The sequence below is a fragment of the Falco peregrinus genome, chromosome 2, assembly GCF_023634155.1.
Source record: "Falco peregrinus isolate bFalPer1 chromosome 2, bFalPer1.pri, whole genome shotgun sequence".
Classification (NCBI taxonomy): domain Eukaryota; kingdom Metazoa; phylum Chordata; class Aves; order Falconiformes; family Falconidae; genus Falco; species Falco peregrinus.
Window position 1 is genome coordinate 106,946,197 of NC_073722.1, and position 24,019 is coordinate 106,970,215.

At 48.4% G+C, this 24,019-nt stretch overlaps 1 protein-coding gene and 1 long non-coding RNA gene across 2 annotated transcripts in view; one reads left to right on the top strand and one right to left on the bottom strand.

Moving 5' to 3' along the window:
- LRRC75A (leucine rich repeat containing 75A) overlaps positions 1–19,915 on the top strand; it is a 97,699-nt gene extending 77,784 nt beyond the window's left edge. The window contains exon 4 of the mRNA XM_005240545.4: positions 15,185–19,915. Within this exon, the coding sequence (XP_005240602.2) occupies positions 15,185–15,770 (586 nt within the window). The 3' untranslated portion in view covers positions 15,771–19,915. The remainder of the gene's footprint in view (positions 1–15,184) is intronic.
- LOC114012981 (uncharacterized) lies at positions 9,129–12,056 on the bottom strand. Its single transcript, XR_003555795.2, has 2 exons — positions 11,188–12,056; positions 9,129–10,275 (listed from the first exon to the last, which is right to left on the bottom strand). It is a non-coding gene; the product is annotated as an uncharacterized LOC114012981 (long non-coding RNA).
- Positions 19,916–24,019: the final 4,104 nt, after the last annotated feature.

A 24,019-nucleotide genomic window follows, 5' to 3' on the forward strand; every position in this document is an offset into this window, starting at 1 on the left:
CCCTCCCGTGTTCCCCAGTTTAACCAGCTGTTGGGTCATGCCGGCCACTGAGTGCTAAAACGCAGCTCATTATTCTGAAGATGATGAGTTAGAGACGGGGTGGGGGTGGGGGGTGGAAATACATATATATATATACGTGCATGTGTCCACATAATACAGACAAATTGCTTACCTTGGGAAATTTGTTGTTGGGCTGATCTCTCCAGCATCGCTCATTCCCCTCTAACAGCCAGCTGGGAGCACAGCAACAAGAAACCGCATCACTGATGGGTACAGAAAGTGGAGAAAAGGGCAAAATGTGTGCATTGGGGCAGCCGAAGGGAGAGGGCGATGGGTTTGTAGGTTTATTGATAGAGCTGATAATGGGACCTGGCTCTTAACAGAAAAGCAAGTAGGTTACCCAGCCAGTCAGGGAAAATTCGGGGCAGGTTTTTGTGGTTTTCCTGCTTGTCCGCAGAATTTGCAGTGCCGTAGGGGTTCAGGGAACCGGGCGGCAGGGATGTTTTGCTGCTAAAAGCGGCGTATAAAATTCCCTTTTTGTTATGCCCAGCTGAAAAGGCAGTCTTGGCAGCGAGCTTCACCTCCGATATCAGCTCTGTTTCCATCTTTCCAGGGAAGAAGAATGCCAAGATGCCCAGTGTTAGCAGGGAAATAACCTGCCAAAAGCCATGAAGTGCTGGGCAAAGAGGGATTTTCTTTGGGCAGTTAAAGACGCTCGTTGCCTGCTTTCTTTTGTTTGGTTTTGCAGCCCCAGAAATGGTAGCGGCTGTTTCTGCTGACCCTGTAGAAGGGGGGCGGTCTATTAAAATGAAATGGCTTTGTGAGCAGGTAGCAAAGCTGCAGGAAAAACCATGCCCAGCAGAAAAAGGAACCTGTAGGATGTAAATAAAGCAGGTTCAACCCCCTGCTCCGAGCAACTTTTTGCCGTACTTATAAAGAAAGGAGGATCCCTATTAAATCTTCTCGTTGGGACACAATATGAAAAAGCTACAAACCCCATCGCTTTTTCTTTTGGAGGCATGAGCAGAGAGCTAGTAGTGGATCAGGTTGTATCCTGTTACTCCTCATTTGATGAAAGCTGAGGTTACAATGCTCGCTCTGTTCTGCCGCGCCGAGTGGGACCCACTATTTTTTGTGCACGTTAATGTAAAGCAGATTGGGTCTGCCAGCACGGGGAAGGCTTGTGGAAGCAGTCTCACACCGGTCAAGCCTCATTAGCTTAACACTGCCTAATTGCTGGGGGTCTCGTCCCTCCTTGGGGTTGTATGCCCCTGCAGGGAAGCAGGACGGTGATGGTGCAAGGAATTTCTTGGCCAGTGTAATGTCCGTTTATTAAAAATCACGCGGAACAGAACTTTTGTGGCTCGATAGCTGTGCAAGTTGCAATTAAAAACGGATAGCCAGGCCAACCACCAGGTGAAAGGCATTCACCTCGGCTGTCTCATCTCTTCTTCCGTCAGGCAGCCGGTTCCCCTTGCAGCCAAGACCTTCTCGCTGCTTGGCTGGGGGGGTTCCTGCCACCCTAGGCATGGTCAGACACCAGCCCCGTAGCTATGGGATGGCTGCAGGTTCGTCCATCCTCTGCCCTGCGGGGGGGAAGTGGTAAGTGTTCCCCCAAAAACCAGCTGTGGGAAACGTGTCCGCAGTCGGGCTGAAGCAGAAGTAGGTTTCTTTGATCCACCTGGGACCCATGTCAGGATTCCGACCCTCTCTTGGCCATTGGAATGCCGGGATGGCAGCGGAAAGGGCAGGGCTTTGGCTTGAAGTGGTCAGTGTGTCAAGGATCGGGGGAAACTGGGGGTGATACCAGCCCCCAGCCCTGGAGAAGGCATCTTCCCAAAGAGCGTGAGGGACAGGCAGGGATCCTGGGAGCCGGGCTGGCAGCTGCGTCTCGTGCTCTGGCTCTCATCAGAGCAGCACAGGCAATGGGGGACCTCTGCCTGCCTAAACTCTTCCAAATGTGATCTGTACTCCAATAAAATAAACAGTTTAGGGAAAGCAAAGCCCCAGGCACAGATTTTGGCAGCTGATCACTCCCTAATTGCAGGAAAAGCAGTTGGGAGAGGGGTGGGTTTTTTTCTTCTTTGGGCTGGTTTCTGATGAGAAAACTGGGCTGGAGGATCAGAGTTGAAGTTCCCCCTCCCTGTCAAAAATCTTATTTTCTTCTCCTTTGCATTAATGGGATTCAGCTTATTTCAAGGAACAGGAAACACAAACAGCCTCTGCAAAGAGTGACCCTCCAGCCTTCAGCGAAAGCCTGGTCGGTGTGACACATGCGCTTCTCTGCAGATACTCCTGGTTTATTTTTTTGCTCAGCAGAAGCAACCCGGAGCCAATGCCTCCCAAGCTGTCCTGCCTGACCGGGTGCGTTTCCCCCACCCCAAAGCCCCCCCGGCCCTGGAAAGGGATGGAGATAATTAACAATAGCCCTTTTCATCTGCAAATAGACAAGATGTGTCAAAACTCATTTATTTTTCTCTAAAATTTGCAATGAGGGGGACGGAGAGGGAGCAGCCACGCTGTCCCACCCTACATTGGGGGCCACAGCCAGCCTGCTGGTGGGGTCGTTCCTTGCAATGATTAAGACACACCAGTAATGAAACTAAATGAAGAATTCCAAGCAGCCAGCCATCCCGGTTATGCAGCGGGGCTGGAGCCCCGGCCAGCGCTGCCTTGCTGTGCTCCATCCATCCCCACGGGTCTCCTATCCCTCACCATCACAGCCCGTTCCTCCTGCCCCTTCCCGTTTTCCTCCCCTTCCTTTCAGCTCACCAGGATGGAACTGTTTTAAACGCATTGGCAGCAAATTGTATGGGTTTGTGAGCAATTTACTAGTGATTGCTCTTCCTGTGGCCTCTTTCCTTTGGACACTGAGCGCTGCAACTCAGTTCAAAGGTTCTTTTCCCAGTCAAACACATCAGCTGCCTTTCTCTCTGGCGGGGAGCTGCTCATGTAAATCCAATAGCTACTCTCAGGTGTTTTTTATATATTCAATCATAAAAGTCCCTTTCCAAGAGTCTTTTCAGCCTTTTTCCCCTCCCCCTCCGTGTCAGAATTTAAAGAAAATGTTGTTTATTTATTGCAAACCATTGTTTGTTATAATGCAAACTTGAACAATTTCTCATTCTGGTCCAATTCTCTTCCAGGAGGGCATTTACAGAAGCAACAATCCCAACATGTTGTTTTCTTTTAAATTCTTGTTTTTCTGTTGGCACTTGTGCAGATTGCCTTTTCTACAAATGCATGTTATTAATGGGGCGTCAGCTGCAGTTTCTTATTACATTGGAGTAGAGTTTGTTGGGAATGTTCCAACATGGTTTCCCTATAGGAAAACACAGATTTCTTGAGAACAAAATATGTCGTAGGAAGGAGTATATAAATACATTTCATTTTCGGGAGGATGGGGGAAGAAAAATGGAGTACTGCAACAGCAGGATATTTACATTTTTTTGCAATGCGTTAAATAGAGTTAAATAGCAAAGCATTTTGATGGATCCCAAATGCTTATTTTTAGAATTTTGTTTAGCAGAAAATAAAAACAAGTTGGGAAAAATCCCTGTTCTTGTAACACATAAATGGTTCTCGTGCAGAGCAAAAGACCATCGCTTCACTGAATGTTTGAATCTAGCCTCCTCGGCTCTGGACGATGATGAGGAGCTGGCTGTGCAGCATGCAAATGAGAGCAGTTCTTCTGCTTGATTATCCCTATTGGGGATATTTGTCAAGTTGCTTCTTCGGATAACACTACATTTTCTTGTGTGTGTGGAAGCTTGTTGCTTTGAAAGGTTTAATTGGGTCTTTTTACTCCATACCACTGGGATGCTGTGAAATTCTGATGACGCAGCAACCTCACAGCTGTAGAAGCAAGAGCAGGGAAGAGCGGTTTGGTGATGGAGCTTGACCATGGGAAGGTGTGGGTGCTCTTTCGGTCTATCTCAGATGTTTGGTTTGGTTTAACCTTCTCTAGGACCTTCTCTAGGGGTTGTTATCATCATAGGGCCCCATCGGTGGCTCTAAGTCCCCAAACATCCACCAAGCACAGCTGCTTCTCCAGCAGCCTGGGCATGAGCCCCAGCAGCTGAACCCAGATGGACTTTCCTTGAGCTCCCAGGTGGTGGATCTGTGACTTCCACTTGGCCAGTGTTAGTGGGTCAGATTTATGTGGTTTGGACTGAAAACCAAAAACATTATACTTTTTTTTTTCCCCTTCCCTTTTTAAATTCATTTCAGCCACTTGTTCACCGTGTCTGGTTCCTTTCTGTATACTGCTATTTTTCTCCTCAGCTTCCAGAATCCGTGCAGCCTTTGCACGTCCCACAGCCCACGTGCCCGTGGAAGGCAGTGCAGAAGCCAGTCCCTGCCTGCAGTTTTTGCCCGAGCTGCCTGCCCTTCGTTCCCCGTGGTTTCCCCCTTTCCTCTGTGCTAGCACAGGACTGAGGCACGTCAGCCTTAGAAAGGGACCAAGTATTGCTTTGCCAAAGTGCTTAATGCAAAGAAAATTGCAGTCCTTTATTTCCCTTCCTCGGAAAGATGCTCTAGGGTGGAATTAGAGTCATTCTGGGAGGTGTTAAGAGTAAATTAATCCACCCAGCCCCAAACACAGACTCTTCTCTGTTTTATGTTCTTTCTCTTTTCTCTTATTCTTTCTCCAGTCTCTTCTTATGCACTCTGTTTCCCCCAAAGAGGTGCTGCACCCAAAATACCAGATTCCTTCCTCCACCCGCACATGATTTGCAATATTAGTGTGCTTAGGTGTGTTTAGAGCCGGATCTGGGTCTTCAAAGCCTGAGTGCAGCTGCCCAAAGCCACCACCAGCTCTCAGCCCGTGTGCCGTACCCAGCAGAGGAGCTGAGGGCTGTGCCACGAGCAGGACGTCTGATGGCACCGGTGACATCTCATCCCTTCACCACACCAGGGATGAGGCAGTGACTGGTCCCCTGCAAGGTGGGAACCCATGTGCAAGGTGCGGCGTGTGAGCTGTGTCCCTGGCTTTGGGGTGACGTGGGGGCTGGTAGGCACCAAGGGCTGGGTGATGGTGCTCTCTGGTGGGTGGCTCTTCATTGGACGGGTTGAGATGATGGAGTTGAGGCTAGTGGAGAGGGTCAGCAGTCACCCAGGGGAAATTTTTCTTATTACTTGTATCACGAGCTTTTAGAATTTAATAGGTGTCTGTGGAGACGTTGCACAGGTGTGGATTAATATAGTAAACAAATATAAATCCAAGGTGCTTGACTTCATCTCACCATGATAGGAAGGATTTAGTGGTCAAGATCTTGATGATGCCAACGGTCCTTCTACCACCACGCTGTGGCCAAAGCCACGAGACCCTTAGTTCTCCTGGTGCAGGGGCTGGATGCTCTTGGGTGCACAGAAATGACTCTTCCCATCAACTACCCCATGCACTTCCCAAACTGTATGCCTGGAATAGAGAAGGAACAGGCCTGTGGAGCTTGGTGTGGAGCCAAAGACAATTCAGTGGGGTTTGGAAAGGAAAGATGTGTAAACAAAGAGCTGTTCGTGGAGCAGCCGGGGCACTCGGGCACACGGAGGAGGTATGCTGCAAGCATCACACACGCAGGGACCGGCAGCATGCAACGCTGAGGATTCTGCTGCAAGGGGAAAATTCTAGCATTCCCTCCAGGTATGCACTTAAAATGCTTTCAAAAATGTTTTTAAAAGTGCTGTGCCGAGTTCCAGAAATAGCCCAGTGTTTGGTCTTGCAACGGCAATAGGAGATCCTAGTTGGGGATGTGATTCCCACAGAACATTCCCAGCAGCCACAATTATTTTATAAACGGCCATAAGAAAGTTAATTTTGATGTCACACCTCAGGGCCAAAATTAGGAGCAAACCCCCCAGATGACGAGCTCCTGCCTGAGCTATCTGCCCTTCCCACCCCCCGAGATCCCATGGTGCTCGCTGGAGGAGCCGCCTGGGAAGAATTTCGGATGGCAGGGGAGGGAAGTTAACAACGGGGATGTCCAGACTTTACTTTGAAAACTGCAAACCTTAGCAAAACTAGGAAAGCTCTTGGAACAAGGAGAGGCCAAAATAACTAATCCCCACTGGTGCTTCCCTTCTTAACAGTAAAGACTTAGGATTTTTTTTTTATGTGTTTATTGGTAAGCCTTAAAGGGGCTTTGAAGTGCTGTATTTTTATATTTATATATTTGAAAATCCTCTTTGCTCTGAATCTAAGGCGAGGAGTGAAAACCTATTCATTTGTAAAGGTGGAGAAAAACAGACTTAACTATGCTGTTACTAAACCCCTAAATCTTTCTGTGGCAGCAAACGAGGAGCTAGACCAGCTAATGACTAATCATGGCAGCACACACACTGCAGCGCTGACAAGTTAAAGTTTAGAATAAAGTAAAAAGCAATCCTGAGCTGTGGTGGCCCCATGTAGGAATCGTGTGTCTCTGAATTTTGGGGAATTTGGCAACCCCAGCTCTGATCTGGGCTCTGGCTACATTGGGTTTGGATTTCAGCTTTCATGTTTTGATGAGTGTTGGGTTTTTTCTAAAACAAAAGAGGGGAGGGGGAAATAAAAAAAGGAAAGTATTCAGCTAGGCAGCATCACAGACCTGTTGAACGGAGTTTTTTGGAACTTAACTGGGGAAATACGGTCCTTTCCCTGCCACTGGCCTAAGGAGAAGCGTTTTTGCTCCTGGCCTGTAATGCCTCTCCCTAGTTTTTATATATATATATATATAAGGAACAGCTGCAAAACACACATACACAGGCACATGCGTGTATATTTTTATATGCCCCCCCCACCTCCTGACACAGCCTTTGGACCCTTCAGGGTCCCAGGGCCGTTGATGTTCACCAGGCTGCTCACATAGGAGCAACCCCCCAGCCCTTGTCCAGGCTTTGGCGATGAAGCAAAAGGGCCCCGTTTTGGCAAATTCTACAATTTCTACAATTCCGCCCCAGGATGCAGACCCAGTTAATTTATTTACCTAAATCCTAACATGACTTTTGATGTTATCAGCCGCAGCAGTGCTGTGTCCGCCGTGGACCTCCCACCAAGCCCTTGATGTTAGAGCTATCCCGCGGCTGGAGCTGGGAGGTTAATTTGAACTCGGTGTAACACTCCTTCCCTTCTATCCGCTGGGAGTTTAGTCTTTCAGCATCAGTGGGTGTCCCTTGGCTCATGAATTGAGAGATGAAGAAAGAGCAATCTATTCTCATTTTCCCTGTTTTAGCCATCCTTATTATTACATATACATCATATATCATATATATCATATATAATACATATAAAATATAGCTATAATGTAAAATGTAGCCGTTATTATATACACCTTAGTTGCGTTCCTCATTTAAGCTAGGTAATTATATTTTCTTGTTTGTGTTCCTCCTCTGAGCCCGGGGCAGCTTAACCCTTTTGGCGACATTATTACAGGGTCTCTGCATTCGCTGCATTTGTTTGTATTCCTTCCCTCCGTTTCCAAAATACCTATTCCAGTGTTTGGCTGTCATCATTTGAAGCAGGAGTAGGGACCTGGAATTTAACACTTATCTTTGATACCATCAGTATTTCAGGACAAGTCTTTTTTCTCAAGACTTGACTTCTTTTCTGATGACTCAATACTTTCAATAATTTTTTGCTGACATTTTCATAAATAGTTTTCTCACCAGCGACAGCATGTGAATTTCTTACTGTAATTCTTCACTCTGTGGGGTTGCCTCGTCTTCATTTTTCTTGAGCTATTCCTTTGCCCTCCAAGAAAGTGGCTCAATAGTCCAATTATACTTTATTACAGGACACATCAGCATCTCCTGTGCTGATTTGTGCCGTGCTTTAGAAAAATGTCATGAGCTTATACGAAGAGGAAAGCCCTTTGTTTTAATTCTCTTTGATCTAAACCTCAATATTCTTGTTCATGGGAACGTTTTCTGATCTCATTCAATGCTGCATGCAAAATAGCTTTCGGTTCAGCACAAGTGTATATAAATCCGCATCCTGCCAAAGTGTTACCAGGAGTTTTGTGCGTGGTTGTATACCCAGTCCTATCATTAAATGGGTCAAAACCCCATATACTGTTTCCAGCTGGGGAGAAAAATCTGTGTATTCCCCTATGGAATATCCTTATAAAGTGTGAGGATGAAACCAAGTGGGTGTAACTGATCCTCCACTAAGGCTCGTAGCGATTTCTTTAATGGCAAGATCCTCCTCCGGAGATTTGGGGCCATTCTGTGGCAAACTTTATGGCAGGGATAAAAAATTTTTACAGCTGTTTGTTAACATAATATCTTCCTTACTTCCATGAGATGGTTCAGAATATCCACAGAACTATTTTTATTAAATCATTGGGGGGGGGGGGGGAGGGGGTTGGTTGGTTTGTTTCCTGAGGGACAGACTGAGCGTAGGCTGCTGCAGAGCAGCAAACCATCCTTCAGCGTGAGCAACGGGGATGCTCTGCCCCAGTGATTTAGATTTCCTCTGCCTTTGATACAGACTGCAGATCGTCAGGGTGAAAAGGCTGTTTGTACAGGGTAGTTGATCTGTTTCAGTAGGTATCAGCTAAATCCCTCTCAAGGGGAGGATAGAGCCCTAGTGAGAAATCCTCTTTTACTTGCTGGCAGAAATTGTATGCATGCTCCAAAGTTAAAAAAAAACAAACCACCAAACCCAAACGTGAAGCAATATTGAAAGCAGCTCAAAACAAAAAAAAAGAGCTGCCCTGAAGTTATCCCCATTCTCCCTTTGTTATCATCTCAGTTTTGCTAAAGTAAAGCCACACTAGAAGTCCCACAAGACGTTACATGAAGGCAGGCAGGCAGCATCACTCTGTGCAGGGGCTATCTGTGCTGGATAAAACAAGGATCAACCCCTGGATGCTTATTTTAGCCATGCTATTAAATGGTTATCACTTATTCACAGGGATACTATGTGCTTTATTTGACAGCAAGATCCTGCTATAAGCAGCTTTGGTGCTCAAAGACTGCAAGACGGCAGTAATTTGGGATTTTTTAGGTGGGAAGAGCTTGTTACTGCGGAATCACCCTGGCCCCAGCCTTGCTACACCTTGCTGGCTGGGGCTGCTTCCAAAAAGTGATGCAGCAGTACATATGGGAGAGAAGTAGCTGCCAACATATGAATATAAATTCTTTAAAAAAAAAAAAAAAAAAATATATATATATATATATTTCATTAGTTTCTTTCCCAGCATTGCCAAAAAATTACCAGCAGAGAGAACGATGTCACATTAACAGCTGTCTTCCTGCCCACATCCAGGTTAAATGAGACCTTGTAAAGGGATAAGTATAGATCTTGTTAAATGGCTGTGGAGGTGTGTGTTTGAGGTTTCAGCTAATCCAGCAAGCCACGAACCGCCACTAACAGATGCTGCTGCCGCAGTGCAACAGTCCCCCCAGGCACAGGAGAGTTCAGCGAGACTCCAGATGTGCCGCGCACCAAGACATCACCGACCTACCCACCGGAGCTTGGCACCCCATCAGTTTATAATAGTTTTTGCACTGTAGGATCTGTCTTGCCAGAAGAAAAAAAACAAACCAAACCTCTTACATTAAACAAGGAAAAACAGCAGTAGCTTTGTAACTTTTCTTTTTCAAGCCCTCTTGTTCTCCTGCTACCGAGGGGTGCTCAAGGGCTGATCCCCCACCTAGGTAAGTTGTTTCTGCCAGAGCTTCCAGAGCTTTTTGCACCTAGAAATTCTGAGCTATTTTCTTAGGCTGAACAAGCTTTAAAGACTAACCTAAAACCGTTAAAATGAGGGCCCAACTCTCTGGATGAACGACGCTTAGATTCACTTTGGCAATTTTGATGTAAAGGACATCCCAGCGGAAGAGCAGCTCAGGGTCTCACCGAAGGCAGAGGGAATTTGCGTCAAAAACTTTTCTCTGGCAGATGGGGAGTCTGGGTAACTATTTGCCTGCACCTGCATGAAAAACAAAGACTAAGTTAGTAATTGTCCTGGCTTAGACTGAGCAGCCTGGGCTACCGGAGCAAGGTTTTGCCCCCTTGCAAAGCCAGGCTTAGTGCCAGTGGCAGGGGAAGGGGACGAGGGGGCAAGCCCAAGCTCTGACCCTTCCTCCGGCCCCTTTCCACGCTCGCAGTGTGGAATGAATCCAAGAACGGGTAGGCATTATCCACCATGCCCTTCTCTGCTTGGTAGTGCAGTTTGGTAACACGTTTCGTTTAAAGGTGATGTAGAGGGGTGCAGCAGATGCATCCCAGCTTTGCCACGTCTTGTGGGGGAGAGCAGCCCAGATGGGAAGGTGCTAATTGCACCATTGCACCAAAATCTAAAAAAAAAAGATCAAAATGATAGAAACTGCCTGGCCAGCCTTTTGCTAAGCAGCCTGTGTTAATAATCTTACCCAGGGCAAACCAGCAACTGAAATGTGCAGATAATAATGAAGGGCAGCAGTGACTCTCATTCATTAGCCTTTCCTCCCACCTGACCTGCCTGCTGGCTGATGTGTGTAGTAAGTCCCAGGCACACACTCAGTAAACCACGATTTGCTTACAAAAAAAAAAGGTTTCCAGTGAGATTTGTGTGCCTTTGAATGGGCCTAAATCACAAGTTCAGAGCCTGCCATGGGTGATCGTAGCCTGGGGCTTCTGTTTATCAGTACGGTAAGAACCCTTAGCGAAAGGCGGCTCATCCATCAGGCTGGTTTGGTTTCTTCTCTTCAGGCCACAGCTCTTGCCAGGATGCCCAAAGCACGTACAGAGCCTCAGCACACCCAGCTGTGCTCACGGTTCCTACTGGACTGCCTGCGCCCACGTAGGGATGCTCGGTTGTAACCCAAAAAAATCCCACTGGGCTGCTTAGGATCTTGCAGGGGCAGAGCTCTGCACCAGGGCTTCGGTTTGTATTGGCTAAAGGTGTTCCTGCAAAGCCAGAGGGCTGATCCTCTTGGATCCAAGCTGGGGAGATGAAAGCACAGCCATACAAACAGCCGTACAGCCCCAGGGTGCTGCTGCTCCCTGCTTTCTTTGCCTCTGGTGCTGTATGCAGAAGGAAACTGCTTTCCCTCTGCTGCCAGCTGATTTGGGCTTGCTCTTGTAGGTCTTGCTCCTCCTGCAATCCCCCATCTCCTCAGTCCTACCTAACCATGCTGGATACATCCCTTTTCTCCTGTTTTCTGTTCTCAAGACTCCATTATTGATTTTTTTCCTTCCCCCACCAACAGACAAGACATTTTTCATACCTGGCACAGCCTCAGAGGTAGGGCTGTCTGTCAAATCGGGTGCTATTTCTTGCAAAACATCCCAGATGTTCATCGTTCTCCTCTCCCGTGGCCTTCTGCTGAGCACCGCTGGGTTTACTGTGCAGGGATGAGCACCCACAGCCCGGGGACCCTGCCCCAGCCTTGCGGCACAAGCATGGTCGTGGCAGACGGCACGGGCTGGGCTGCCCTGGCTCACTCGCCTGGTGCCGGAGCCCAGCGCCTTCTTTATGCCAGGGCTGCAGTCAGGATGATGGATTGAAATTGCCCTCAGGTCTCCCAAGTACTTAGAGCTAGAAGGTTAATAAGAAGTCAATCACTCTCCTTAATGGTGATAACGAAATTGGCCAACTGCTGCACAAACTCACATCTTTTTTTTAAGGATGAGAAATTAATTCATGCAGCTGGCATCTGGGCATTCTAGCATTTTTTGGGAAGACTCGTTGTCTTCCTAGAGCCCGCAATGCCCTGGTGTCTCCTCTTCTACCTGGCTTGAGTCTCCTCCAGCCCACAGCAATGTCCCCCCAGCAGCAGCAACCGCAGCCAGGATAAGCTCCTCTTTTCAAACAGAACATCCCTGAATAACAAACACAGAGCAGCTGAGCGGCTTCTGAGGCACAAAGGGCAGGGGGCAACTGATTTCCTTACGGAGACCTTACCACTGCATCACCTAGTTAGGTGAAACTGTGATTTTTCCTTGCAGCACAGCAGGCAGGTGCCTTTCTGTTAGAGCAGGAGGGTTGCACCAGGTCATGTGAGACCATAAAGGGCTTCGGGAACCACAAAAAAATCCTAAATTTAGTTCTTTCCTATGGGGTGTTCCCTGAAAACAAACAGTTCATGTGAAACGACTGTGAGCATCACCTGGCTTTTGGATCAATGCCTTTTGCACAGTTGTTGCATCCAGCTCTGGTTTTGGTACCCACTCTAGCCAAGCAGGTTCTGTGAAATTACCTCCCTTTCTGCCACACTGCAATACCAGAAAGCTACAGCTCAAGTGCAAACTGAAACTGGGCTGGCACTGGTGAGTGGTGAGGCTTGGTGGAGAGCTTGTTTTCCTAGTGTTTAGCCAAGCCTCTAGATGGCAGCTGATTTTAATCCCAGTGCTTATCTGCATCCATTTCTTCCTTTAATAAGATCTTCAAAAGAGAAGTAAAACCGAAGTACTGCTAAACGGACTGTGGAGCATAACCCAGCATCACCAAGGAAATGTCAAAAGACATCTTTCACCCCTGCCAGCCTCCCCATCACAACCTGGTCAAGATTTGAGAGATGTTTCCAGTCTAACAGCACCCAGGACTTTGCCTGCTCTCACCCCAGCCTGGCTGGGTCATAGCCACGTCTCCAGAGCCAACCTGTGGCCATGGGCACCCGCCACATGGCTTTTGTGCCATTCCAGAGCGGGATTTGGAGACTCTTAACTGGCACACAACCCCTGGGCACGGATCTTTGGAGTAAAGCTCTCATTTTCCCCCTTGTTTGAAATAACAGCCTCTGGGCAGTCATTGCTCGTGGGCAGCGTGGGAAAACATGCCCAGAGGAGACAGCAGAGCAGCATCTTGGCCCTGAGTCACACAATCATAGAATCATTTAGGTTGGAAAAAGACCTTTGGGATCATCAGGTGCAATCATTACTCCCAGACTGCCAAAGCCCACCACTAAACCATGCATTGCATCTACACGTTTGTTAAAGCCTTCCAGGGATGGCAATTCCACCACCTCTCTGGGCAGCTTGACCACCCTTTCAGTGAAATTTTTCCTAATATCCCATTTAAACCTCCCCTGGCACAATGGAGGCTGTTTCCACTTGTCTGGCCGACAGCTTAACCCCAAGCACAAACGCAGCTGCGTTCTCAACCGGTGCACACGCGTCCATCCACTGGGACACCCCGGCAGCCCTGCCATGGCTTGTCCTGTATTTGCTGCTAAAACCACCCTCAGCCCTGTTAAACTGGCCTCGCTGACTGCACCAGTGCCAGCCCAGATGGCCTGCCGTGCTATTCGGCAACCGGCTCAAAGGCAGGCAGCTAATAATCCACAGGGATACGACAAGCAGACACATGAGGCACTGCACATAGCACCGGCCCCTCGGCGGAGCAGACGCGCGTGGCAGATCGTCCTCCCTACGTTCACAATACCGTGTGCAACACCCAGATCTTTTTGCTCTCTGGATGACGACAGAGCAGTAAGACTAGGCAGAGCGCTCAGCTAGCGCCCGTGCACGCACGCATGGCAAGGGCCACCCCGCGCGGCAGCTCCTTGCTGCTCTCCCTGGCTCTTTGCCAGCACCTTGAGACACGCTGGCTTGGAGCAGACTCTTCAACAATATGTTGGAGCCATTTCAGTCTTCCTGTGATGATTTAGGAAAGTTATTCTGATGATGATTTCGGAAAATACACACGCACTACACACACACACATATATATATACACACACACACTTACCTGCAGCCCCCCCTGCATTTTTTTTGAGGCTTATTTCCATAGGAACTGCAGGAATTTCACTCCTCCTCAGCTTGCAAATCTCCAGCACATCAAGTGGCCGTGGCAAATGTCACGTTCCTCAGTGGTTAATCGGGTATTGATCAGTCAACAATAAAATGCTTTGGTACTTATAAATAACCTTCAATTCCCTCCACCTTGCCTTTATTCTAAGTTACCCCCCCTCCCCTCCCCAGTCTAGTGGGGAGCTCACATCTAAGTTACTCCCCCCAAGTCCAGTGGGGAGCTCACACCACTTGCAAGGTGGTCTGTGTCTGTGCATTAATTACAAATCAAAGCTCAGCACAATTTACAGCTCTCTAGCTGTGATCCTTCTGTATTCCCCAGGTAAAACCCTGACACTTACCAGCTGCCTGCACCCAGCCCCAGCTCACGACATGGGGCACACGGTGGGACCAGCTGTGAAGCATCCTACCATGCCATGGGCAGCGGAGGTGGGGGGTTTGCTCGGCAGCAGGCGGTGCTCAGTAGCTAAAAAAAGCAGTGTTAGGTGCTGGTTTGCATTTCCAGCTGGAAAACCCAACAGGTGCTGGGCAGAACCGTCGTTCCTCAGCTCAGGCTGTAATGAAAGGCAAAAGCATTTTTTGCTGAGACGTGTGTCACTGCAGCAGATGAGATCTTTGAGGCTCACCAAGTTGATGTGAGCAATTAGCATGCGTGAGGCTCCTTCAACCTCCTAATTCACTCGGAATAATTCATTTAGCAAAAAGTCCTCAGCAACACTAGTCTGCCAACAGGTCCTCCTTGTAGATGTGTTCTTTGATTCACTTTAGAAGATAAATTGACCTGTGAAACTCCAGTCTAGCTAATGCTAATGACTCTCTATAGGGCCATTGTGAGAATTAATTTATTTATCTAAGGATTTCTCCATCATGCTCGTCTCCTCAGCAGCTACACTGAAGAGACATAATAGATCTAACACACTGGAAATACTAGATCAAATCAGCCGGCCCTGGAGGTGTCTATCCTACATTTGCTGTCTTGGGATGAAGTCGTTCTGGCTTGGGTCTCAGTTTCCCACCTGTTCAGGCGAGAGGACAAGCACGTGCCTCCCTGCTCAAAGAGCTTCACAATCAGCAGTGTGAGAAGTGTTACACCAGCACCAGCAGTTCCTGCCCACCTAAGCAAGGGCTCCCTCGCCCTTCTTTGCTCCTTTAAAAAGCAGCAGGATAGCCTCTTTATTCCGGGGTTTTGCAGTGGCTGTAGAAAAGAACTCTGCACTGTTTCTGAATTAGGGGTTTTAAATATGGTCTCCTCGTTTCTGGCCATCTTCTATCAATAAACAACAGCCTTGAAATGTCTCTCTGCCTCCAAACTTGACAGCCACACTCCTGGACTCTACAGAAGAGATGGTTAGCCCCAACCGAACATCCTACCTAAATAACCCATGTTCTTGAGCAGCCAGAGAGCCCAAAGCGATGGCACCAAGCAGAGACATTCCCCAACATTAACGTCCTTCTCCTTTTCTCCCCCTGCAGTTTGAAAGCTGTCCTGATGGGCAAGCCTCAGGACAACACAGTGGACTTGTCAGGCATCCCGCTGACGCTGAAAGACTTGGATCGCGTCACGTCCTACCTCCAGCACAGCTCAGAGCACATTGACACGGTGGAGCTGTGCTTCACGGAGCTGACAGACGACATGCTGCTGCAGCTGCTGCCAGCGCTCTGCGTGCTGCCCCACCTCACCACCCTCTCCCTCAACGGCAACCGGCTCACCAAGGCCATCCTACGGGACCTCACCGAAACCCTGAAGGATCCCAAGAAGTTCCCCAGCGTTACCTGGATCGACCTTGGCAACAACGTGGACATCTTCTCCTTGCCGCAGCCCTTCTTGGTCAGCCTAAAGAGACGATGTCCAAAGCAAGGCAACTTGCCAACCATTCTGGAGTTCGGTGAGGGTCAGGTAAGCGATTTGGAGAGCCAGGATGGCCTGGCTGAGAGCCAGGAGGACCTGCGAGCTGGGCCAGGCAAGACTGACAACACAGGCTTGCAGCAGACAGATAGAACGGTCGAAGCTGGGGAGCTCCCCAACTCGGACCAAGGTGCTGCAACCCCGCAGACATGATGTCCAGCTCCGTGGCTCTTGGGTGGGCACGGTGAGCAAGGGTGACTTCAAACCGAGACCTCAGCGCTGAAGGTACTGGCAGAGGGTCGATTCACATGGTGGGATGCTTCGGGAGCCCGGACTGCTGCCTTCCTCCTGTACAATGAATGTCAACTTCTCTCTTTTCAAAGAACACAAAAAGGTTATCGTGTCGAATACTTATATTTTACAAAAGCTGGCCAGGTATTTTTAAACATTAGTGATGTGCTATGCCTTTTAACCTCTCAAAAACGCATCTCCAAGGTGGTGTCATACAAGACCCTTAGAAGAGCACAAAAGGGGAGAAGAAAGGTGCCCAGACTTTGTAAAGAAGGGCTCCCTTTCCCTCGCGCTGGATCTAGCCAGATCGCAGCTGCTCTCCTAGGCATGATGGACAGACAGCAGTCACCCCAAAGAGGACTGCCACTGAGATAAACCTTAAATCCTTTCCAATCCTGACTTCAGGAGTTGCTGATGAATAGCATATCTGCTGAGATACAACAAAAGTCCGATCACGCACTAACCAGGGGTGTTTCCCTTCATATTGTGAGCCAGCCTGCAGGGACAGCTTTGCTTTCCTGGTGCAAAGCTAAATCCCAGCCCGCAGCATGCCTGGATGCTGCTCTCGCTCTCCAGCCTTACTGAAATCAGGCTGGCACTTGTGCCTGCCCAGTATTTATTCAGATGTAAAATCCAGTTTCCCACTACCCGTGCTGCTGGAATAACTCCAGAGCGTTTAACGTGGTACCTGGAGCTTGCACCAGCGACGCTGACAGTATTTGATCCATTTTGAGACGCGAGCCACAAAATCTGGAGCTGGGGCTCAGCTCAGGTTCATCGCTGTTGATGACAAAAGAGACTACAATACTGAAGGTTTATAAAAGAAAAAATAATCCTGGGGTTCATCCCTGTATCACTGCCGCTGAGGGCAGACACAGCCAGCTGGAGATGTAAAGCCTCCGAAAGGCTGTTGGGACACTTGGCTGTGTCCGTTGCCCCCTGGACCAGAAGTCCTTTGTTTTTAAAATGTTGTTTTGTTTTTTTCTAAGAGACAGGGGTTTGATTTTATTTTCTTTTTGATGGAAAATGGATCACCCCAGAGCAGCAGTGCTGGACCATGCACTTTGGCTTTTGAACCAGAATTTCGTCTGATCCTCAACCTGGGGGAGGGCAGGAAAGCGTGAAAACTTCCTCTCCCTTACCTTCAAAGGGCCAGACCTGACTCCCTTTGCTAAGAGGGAGCCCCTTTCTGGCTGTTCAAAGCCCATTCCCCCGACCAGCTTTACAGCATCGTTTTTCTGGCTCGCAGCGGTGACTCTCTGGCTTTGCTTTTTCTGGGTGCAAACGCAGTCAGACTTTTGGTCATCTCTTTGGCTCTGTTTGGTTAACACCACTGCACCGGGAAGCTTTTTCCAGCAGCGCTTCACACTGTTGGTGGTTGTTTCTCCTCCGTACGCAAGTAGGTAATTTAGAAGAAACTCTGCTACTCGTTTTAATACATTTGGCAACATTCAGTATGATTTGCATGTATCCAAGCCTTTTTCCTTTGTTTGTTTGTTTGTTTTTTAATGCTAACTCTTTCCAACAGGCATGAAAAAACTTTGCAGTGAATAAACTGATCTGTTTGAAATAAAGGAGCTATCCGTAATCAAAATAAATGAAAATGTTTAATAAAGACCCAGCGTTGAATTTTTTCCTCTCTACAGGTTAAATGCCCAGCTGGCATCCCAGAGCACCCCAGCAAAACCGACGACCGAAGGAGCTGCATTCTCCACGGTGCTTAAAAAAAGGGTCGCTAGAGAAATAAATAGCCCCGTTTATGGGCTGGGTTCTGCAGGGTGGGCAGAAGGTGGACACAGAAGCATTATAAAAGCATCTGTTAAATTTTAAACGTCGCCAGTGTGCAAAACTAATGGGGGAGAAAGGAATGCTGAGGACAGTACACCGCCCCATGGGTTTTCACCTCTTCTCAGTGCACCGAAGGGAATGGCTGTTCTTTGCAGCAAGGATTCCGTGGTCCTGGATCTTTGTTCCAGCACCCAAACCATGGCATGGGACAGGACACGGGTGGGAAGAGGTTCATTGTAACTCCCAGCAGACCTCTCCTGCAGCACTTGGGGACTATTTCCACCATTACTACAACTTTAAAAAGGTACCTTTAGTAAAGGTAGAAATTAAGCAAGACATGATACACCAGGCTGGCCGGGTCTCGGCTGCATCCCTCACCATCAGCCCATCCCTGGGGGAGGCTGCACTTCTCCCCCCTCCCCCTGCAGCCACATGCAGGGATCTGCTTGCCTGGGGCAGGCTGCAGGACTGAGTTAATATAGCACATATGCTTTGTCCATATGGAAAGGTTGCCAGGCAGCATACAGAGCCTGTGCCTACACCCAGGGCAGGCAATGTAGCACAGGCAGTAAATCCACCATCACTACTGCCACACAGACACACCGCCCTGCTGCACCAGGAGATTTGGTAACTCCATGTATGGGGATTTCATCAAAAACAAGATTCCTCCTTACAAACAAGAAAACTTCAGCAATTTCTTCTGTAAGAGGTCAGGCACTGGTTTGCTCAGTACCTCAGTACTCAACAGTGGGCTCCTCTCCTTGTGCACAGGTCAGACCCCTCCATCTGTTTAAACTATTTAAATCACAAGCTCCTTGCTGCAACCTTTTTATTTTCTGCAAAGTATTTGCACAGGAACCGGCCATCCCGGGCCTTAGCATTCGTCTGGACCCCCCGGTTTAGCTGTGCAAATTCATAAACCAGAGGCACTTTGCTTTTAGAGTGCTGCATCACTTAGTGATGCTTTGCACGCTCAGTTCCCTCACCAACACAAACCACCCAGGAGGTTGCTCCTGCCACATTTCCCTTCCAGCTGAGCTTCTACCTGCTGTGAAACACATCAATCAACTGGGAAATATTTTGCATTTATCAAGCTCTTTCTGCACAGGGCTACCAGCAGCTCACCAGCTCAACTTTTGGCTACAGAGGGCTAAACATAAGGCTCTGTCCCTAAGGCTGACGCAGATGTGCTGCAGATTGGGACCTCATCCCAGCCATCCCCCTCTACTGTGAAATGCCGTGGTTGGATCCCTTGTGTGATCATCCAGGACCATGCTGCAAAGGATGAGCCTCCAGAGAAAGACCCCACAGCCCTGTGCAGATGTTGCACGACTTGAGCTAGCTCCGCTGGTACAGAGAGGCTGTGCCGGTATCTCTGTGCCCAGTGAGGATGCAGCCCTCGTGAGAAAGGGAAATAACTAGAAAGGGCTTTTTATTGTACATTTGTGCATGCTGAAGCATGCAACCCAAATTACTGACTTTCACAGGCAAAGAAAAAAACCCCACAGCTCTAGTGGAGACAGTTACTCAGTTATAAAAACAAAGAGGACTTTAGCTAATCAGTCTCTTCTTCACAGTGTGGATTAGGTCAATTAGCCATTTATTGCACTTCAGGATGATGATCCTGTGGTCTCAGTGAAGAGCGGGGTTTTTTTTAAGAAAGCAGCATGAGGTTGCCTCCCTTTCCAGCTCATCAGCATCAGAACAAGCCTGGAGCTCACTCCATGTATAATCAGTGATGTTCCCTGTGCTACATGGGGCTGCTGCTTCTGGCCAGAAGCTTTTAAATGGCCCTAGAAGAAGGATTCAAGTACTGAAAATCACTGCTGTTAGAATATTAAAGTTGGCTGAGGTCATTTCTTGTCAAAGGGGGGAGAAAACGGCCACCAGAAAATAAAAAAGTGCCTAAAACGCCCAAGCCCGCTTTGATCTGTTATCTCCACCAGCACCACACAGCTCTGCCTGGGCATGAAAGAAGCCAGTCTGTGGGAGATTTACACCTTCAGTGACAGAGATGTAATTGAAAATGATTCTGTGCAGATGGAAGGGGAATCGAAGGGAGAATCGAGGGGAATTGAAACAGTAGGTGAGGCATGAGAGCCAGGGAAGGACCACTGCCATGCGCTCCGGAGGGCTCGCTCCAGCTGGGTTCTCTCAGAAGAGTTTGCACAAGTCCTGTTTGGGTTTTGAAGGGAATTATTAATTTAAAATGAGGGTTATGTTCCAGAAGAGGGGGGTCAGGAGCAAGCAAGAGGGCTGGTGATGGTCACCCCCAAGCATTAGTTGCTGCTCACCCCTCTTTCGGAGAGGAGCAGATGACTGCAAATGCCTACCCAAGCACCTACCCAAACCTGCCGCAGAGGAAAGGTCAAAAAGTGACCTAAAGGGCTAAGGGGACAGCAGGAGGGCTGAGCCGGGGAGGGGGCTGCCCCAGGCAATAAACCACCCTGGTTATTGCCCTGCAGCTGACGCTGCATTCAGGCCCAAACGTTCCAGCGCTTTCCTGTGGTTCAGCACATCTCATTTCAGCAGTGGGCAAGGAGGTGGCTCCCAAGCTCGTGCAGGGACCACTCGTGTCCTGAGAAACACAAAGACTCCCGTGTTCCATTAACTGGTAGCGCATCGCCGGTAGGTGCTATTGCCAAGGAAACCAACTGACCTTATTAACAGCATTCATACATTAATGCTTATGAGGAAGGGAAAAAACAACTAACCTAACCTCTCCAGTGTGGTGTTCCTAGGTGAGCAACAGATTTAATCTCTTCCTGACCTCTTTGGTACGCAGATGTTGTCCTGGAAACACGGTGCAGTGCTCCCGCTCTTCCGTCACTCCAGGGGCAGTTGAGTTTTTATCTGCCCGGGGGCTGTATTCCACCAGCAGCCTATACACAGCAAAAGGAGCTGATCCTTCCAGTTCTATTAAATGCCTTTAGCATTAAATTCTGAAGGACAGACTGGAAACCAGGATCCATCATTGACAGTCCTCTGACAGCCTCCAGCGATGCGAGCCTCACCACTTCATATGAGCGGGCTCCAGCTTCACGCAAGATTCTCAAATGCTCAACAGCTGTAAGCTAAAGAGCTGCTGACCCTGCAATACCACAACCTGCTGAGCTGCAGAGCTTCAGCCTCTCCTTTCCATGCCTTGGGGGAACAGAGTCTTCCAAGACGATAAAGTGGAGTTAAAGGCTCGATGGGGATCGCTCCCTACCCTTACAGCCCCCCACAAGTGACTGCACGCTTTCAATACATGGGTTTGCACACAGCCAGGCAGGCAGCACATCATGACCACTACTCCCACACAAAGCTAGCCAAAAAATAAGAAATACAACAGGTTTGGGCCTAACTGTGTATTTACATGTGCATGGTCAAGGACAGCTTGTCAAGAGGAAAGCTAAGCGAGGAGCAAACATCTCCCTGCGTGGATTACAGCTGGGCTGCCCGCTTTGAGCCCAGTGCAATAGCCTGGGCAATGCCACGCCGAGCTGCAAACCCCACCAGCTTTATCATAAATGCACGTACCTGCAGTAGCAACTGCTTGCAGGCAGGCAGGTTCCAGCCACCAGACTTAAGACGAGCAGAAGAGACGAGGCGAAAAAAAAAACCTGCAGGGCTGGCTGTGACTTATTTCACCTTGTTGCAACCCACACTCTGCTTGTGCCAGTAAAGCTCCAAATCCACAGGGCTGCAATCCCTTCCTCACCAGGACCAAGCCCCAGGGGGGACTGAGACCCCTCTCCCTGATGCACACAGCCCAACACACCCTTTGCTCTCACATTTTCACCCATTTTACTCACAACCATCACACCCACCTTTGAGGAGAGGGGGGATTTATCCTAATCTTTTCTCTCCTTTCTTTATTCAGAGGAAAAATTGAACCCCAGGTACCCAGAAGGGTGTCCTGGCACTTGCTAAAGGACTGGGGTGTCCCTGACACAGCCTCCTCTCTGCCTCAGCAAGAAAATAAAAACCTTTATTTTCATTCCCTTCTAAGCTTTATGAAAGAAATATACATTTGCAGGGCTGCAGTGCATAGAGGATTTCCCACGTGCTCCTCCGGAACGCACAGCACTGCAGGGGAGAAAAGTAAATAATTAAACTGGAGGGGGTGGCGGGTGCAGGCTAGGTTTTTTTCCTACATCTGTATTTTGCCGCTTCTGGGTTGTACAGAAGCAGGTTCTTAGGAAATGGCTGTTTATGGGGAATGGGTGAATGAAAAATAATCACAACTGCTGCAAAGGAAGGTGGGGGTTTAATGCAAAAACCGTGTTTTTCAAACAAGAAAAAGCCAGCCTAGTTGAAAACCCAGAGAGCAGCAGGTCAGCTGATCCTGTTGTCATAAGGAAAAATGCAATGCTTGGGGAGTGGGAAGAGGGCTTCACAGGGACGAGAGGGATTTCTACACTTGTCAGGGTAGATGATGCCTAGTGAGCGCCCTGCTGAGCACACGCTGCTGTTCCTAGGCATGGATGCAACCAAATCCTTGAAGGCACCAATATGCCAAGCTGCCCGGAGCAGAGCTACATCAAAATCTCAACAAAGATCCCAATATCCAAAATTTAGGAAAGCTGTGCTGCCATTTTCCTGAGTACACAGGTCCAGAGGAGAGCCACCAGCCCTATATGTGCCCCGAGGTCTGTCTTTCCTTCCAAACCCACAAGTCAGGCCACACACAAAATCAGCCCTTTTCCACCTAAAACATGAACTCAGCAGCTGGGGAGTGCTTTTGAAGGCTGTGAGCCAGGCCATAACAAAACCTGTGTGAATACTCTGGTTATTGTGAGGAAAACCGGCTCTTGGGAGAGTGCTTCAGCTGCAGCTGCTTAAATAGCTCCTGCTGGTTTCTTCTCCAACCAAGACGTTTGCAGGATGCGGTTTTCCCAGGGAGAAGGTGACTCAGGGTAGAGGTTGCAATAAAGGGCACAGAAAGGGAGAAAGCTGAGACCTTGGCAAATCTCACCCACATCACCTGAGATTAAAAAAAAAAAAAAAAAAAACCAACATCCGTGGAAAAACCCAGGAGGAGGTTAAGCTAAAACTTTTAGCTGCTCCCATGCTACCTGAAGCCTAGTGTTTTTTTCCCTTACTAATAGAAGAAAAAGTCCTAGCTAGGGGAATCTTGCATTATTTATTGGCGGCTCATGCTGGTGTGTTAAATGCTTGCCCTGGAGACAGCAAATAGTCTACTCAAGCTGAGCTGATAGGGGAAAATGTACACAGCGGCATCTGGAAAAGTAACTTAGGTATTATCCCTCAAGGACTACCTGTTTTACATACAAAACACTGAGCAAGCATGGTTAGAAACCAGAGGGGCTTTAGCTCTTGCTGATCAAGGAGCTCTGAAGCAAAATTACACTGCAGTTCCGATGTGTGCAATTCTTTGTTGGAATCATTTTCCTTGGTGGAGTGATAAGGCAGATGTCAAAACAGTTCAGGGCCCATGAAAAAAGCGCCAGATTCCAAGTACTGAGCACTGGGGACCAGCCTCCCACAAGCAGGGATGGATGACTGATCAGGCCACCTTCCCTTTCCAGCCTAACAGTTCTCTCCCACGTTTCAGTGAGCAAATATTCCACCCAATTGTGAAATTTCCCTTTGTATCCTATCATTATAATGCTTACAGCAATGCTACAGGTCTCGGTCAGGATGAGGGCTCTCTGTACAAACACAACAGCCCCTGCCTGCCACCTGCCCCAACCACGGGGACCGCAGCATCCTTTCACCATGCACCCAAAGTTAACGAACCCCAAAAGCTAACTCTCAAGTGACTTCTTTAAAGATGGATCTGAAGACCAGTTTTCCTTAACAGGATTAATCCCAGCTTTGGAAACATCTCACAGATTTTGCTACGCAATCCACGTGCCCCACACTAGTAAGGGCATCGAGGGAAAGCCTGTAAGGCTCATGTCGTGGCTCTCAGCCTCTGAGCATTAAGTTGGCAGATCAGCCTTCAGAGGTCACAGCTAAATTGAGTCGATTTCATTGATTGTGCCATTAATTGCCTGCCCAGCAAAAAGCTGCTGCATGATGGATGACCAGTTAATTTACAACAGATCGCTCGTAGGAAGCTTTATTACAGAGAAAGGCAGTAGCAATTGGCCTGGTGGTAGCAACTACTGCTCTGCTGCTACCTGGTGAGATGGTCGAGCTTAGAACTAAACTTACTGACCTCCTTTTTCAGACACTGCAATAACCAATGTCGCCAAGCAACATTGTAAAAGAATTAGGGGCAGGGGGGGAACCCACAAAACCACCCCAAAAAACCAGCTCTTCATCTAAAATATGTGATTTATATCGAGCCGAGCGCTTGCTGGGAATAAAACGTGGATGCGAGTTTATTTCTTTGAGCAGCCATAATTACTAAGCTGGCAGGGAAAGACAGT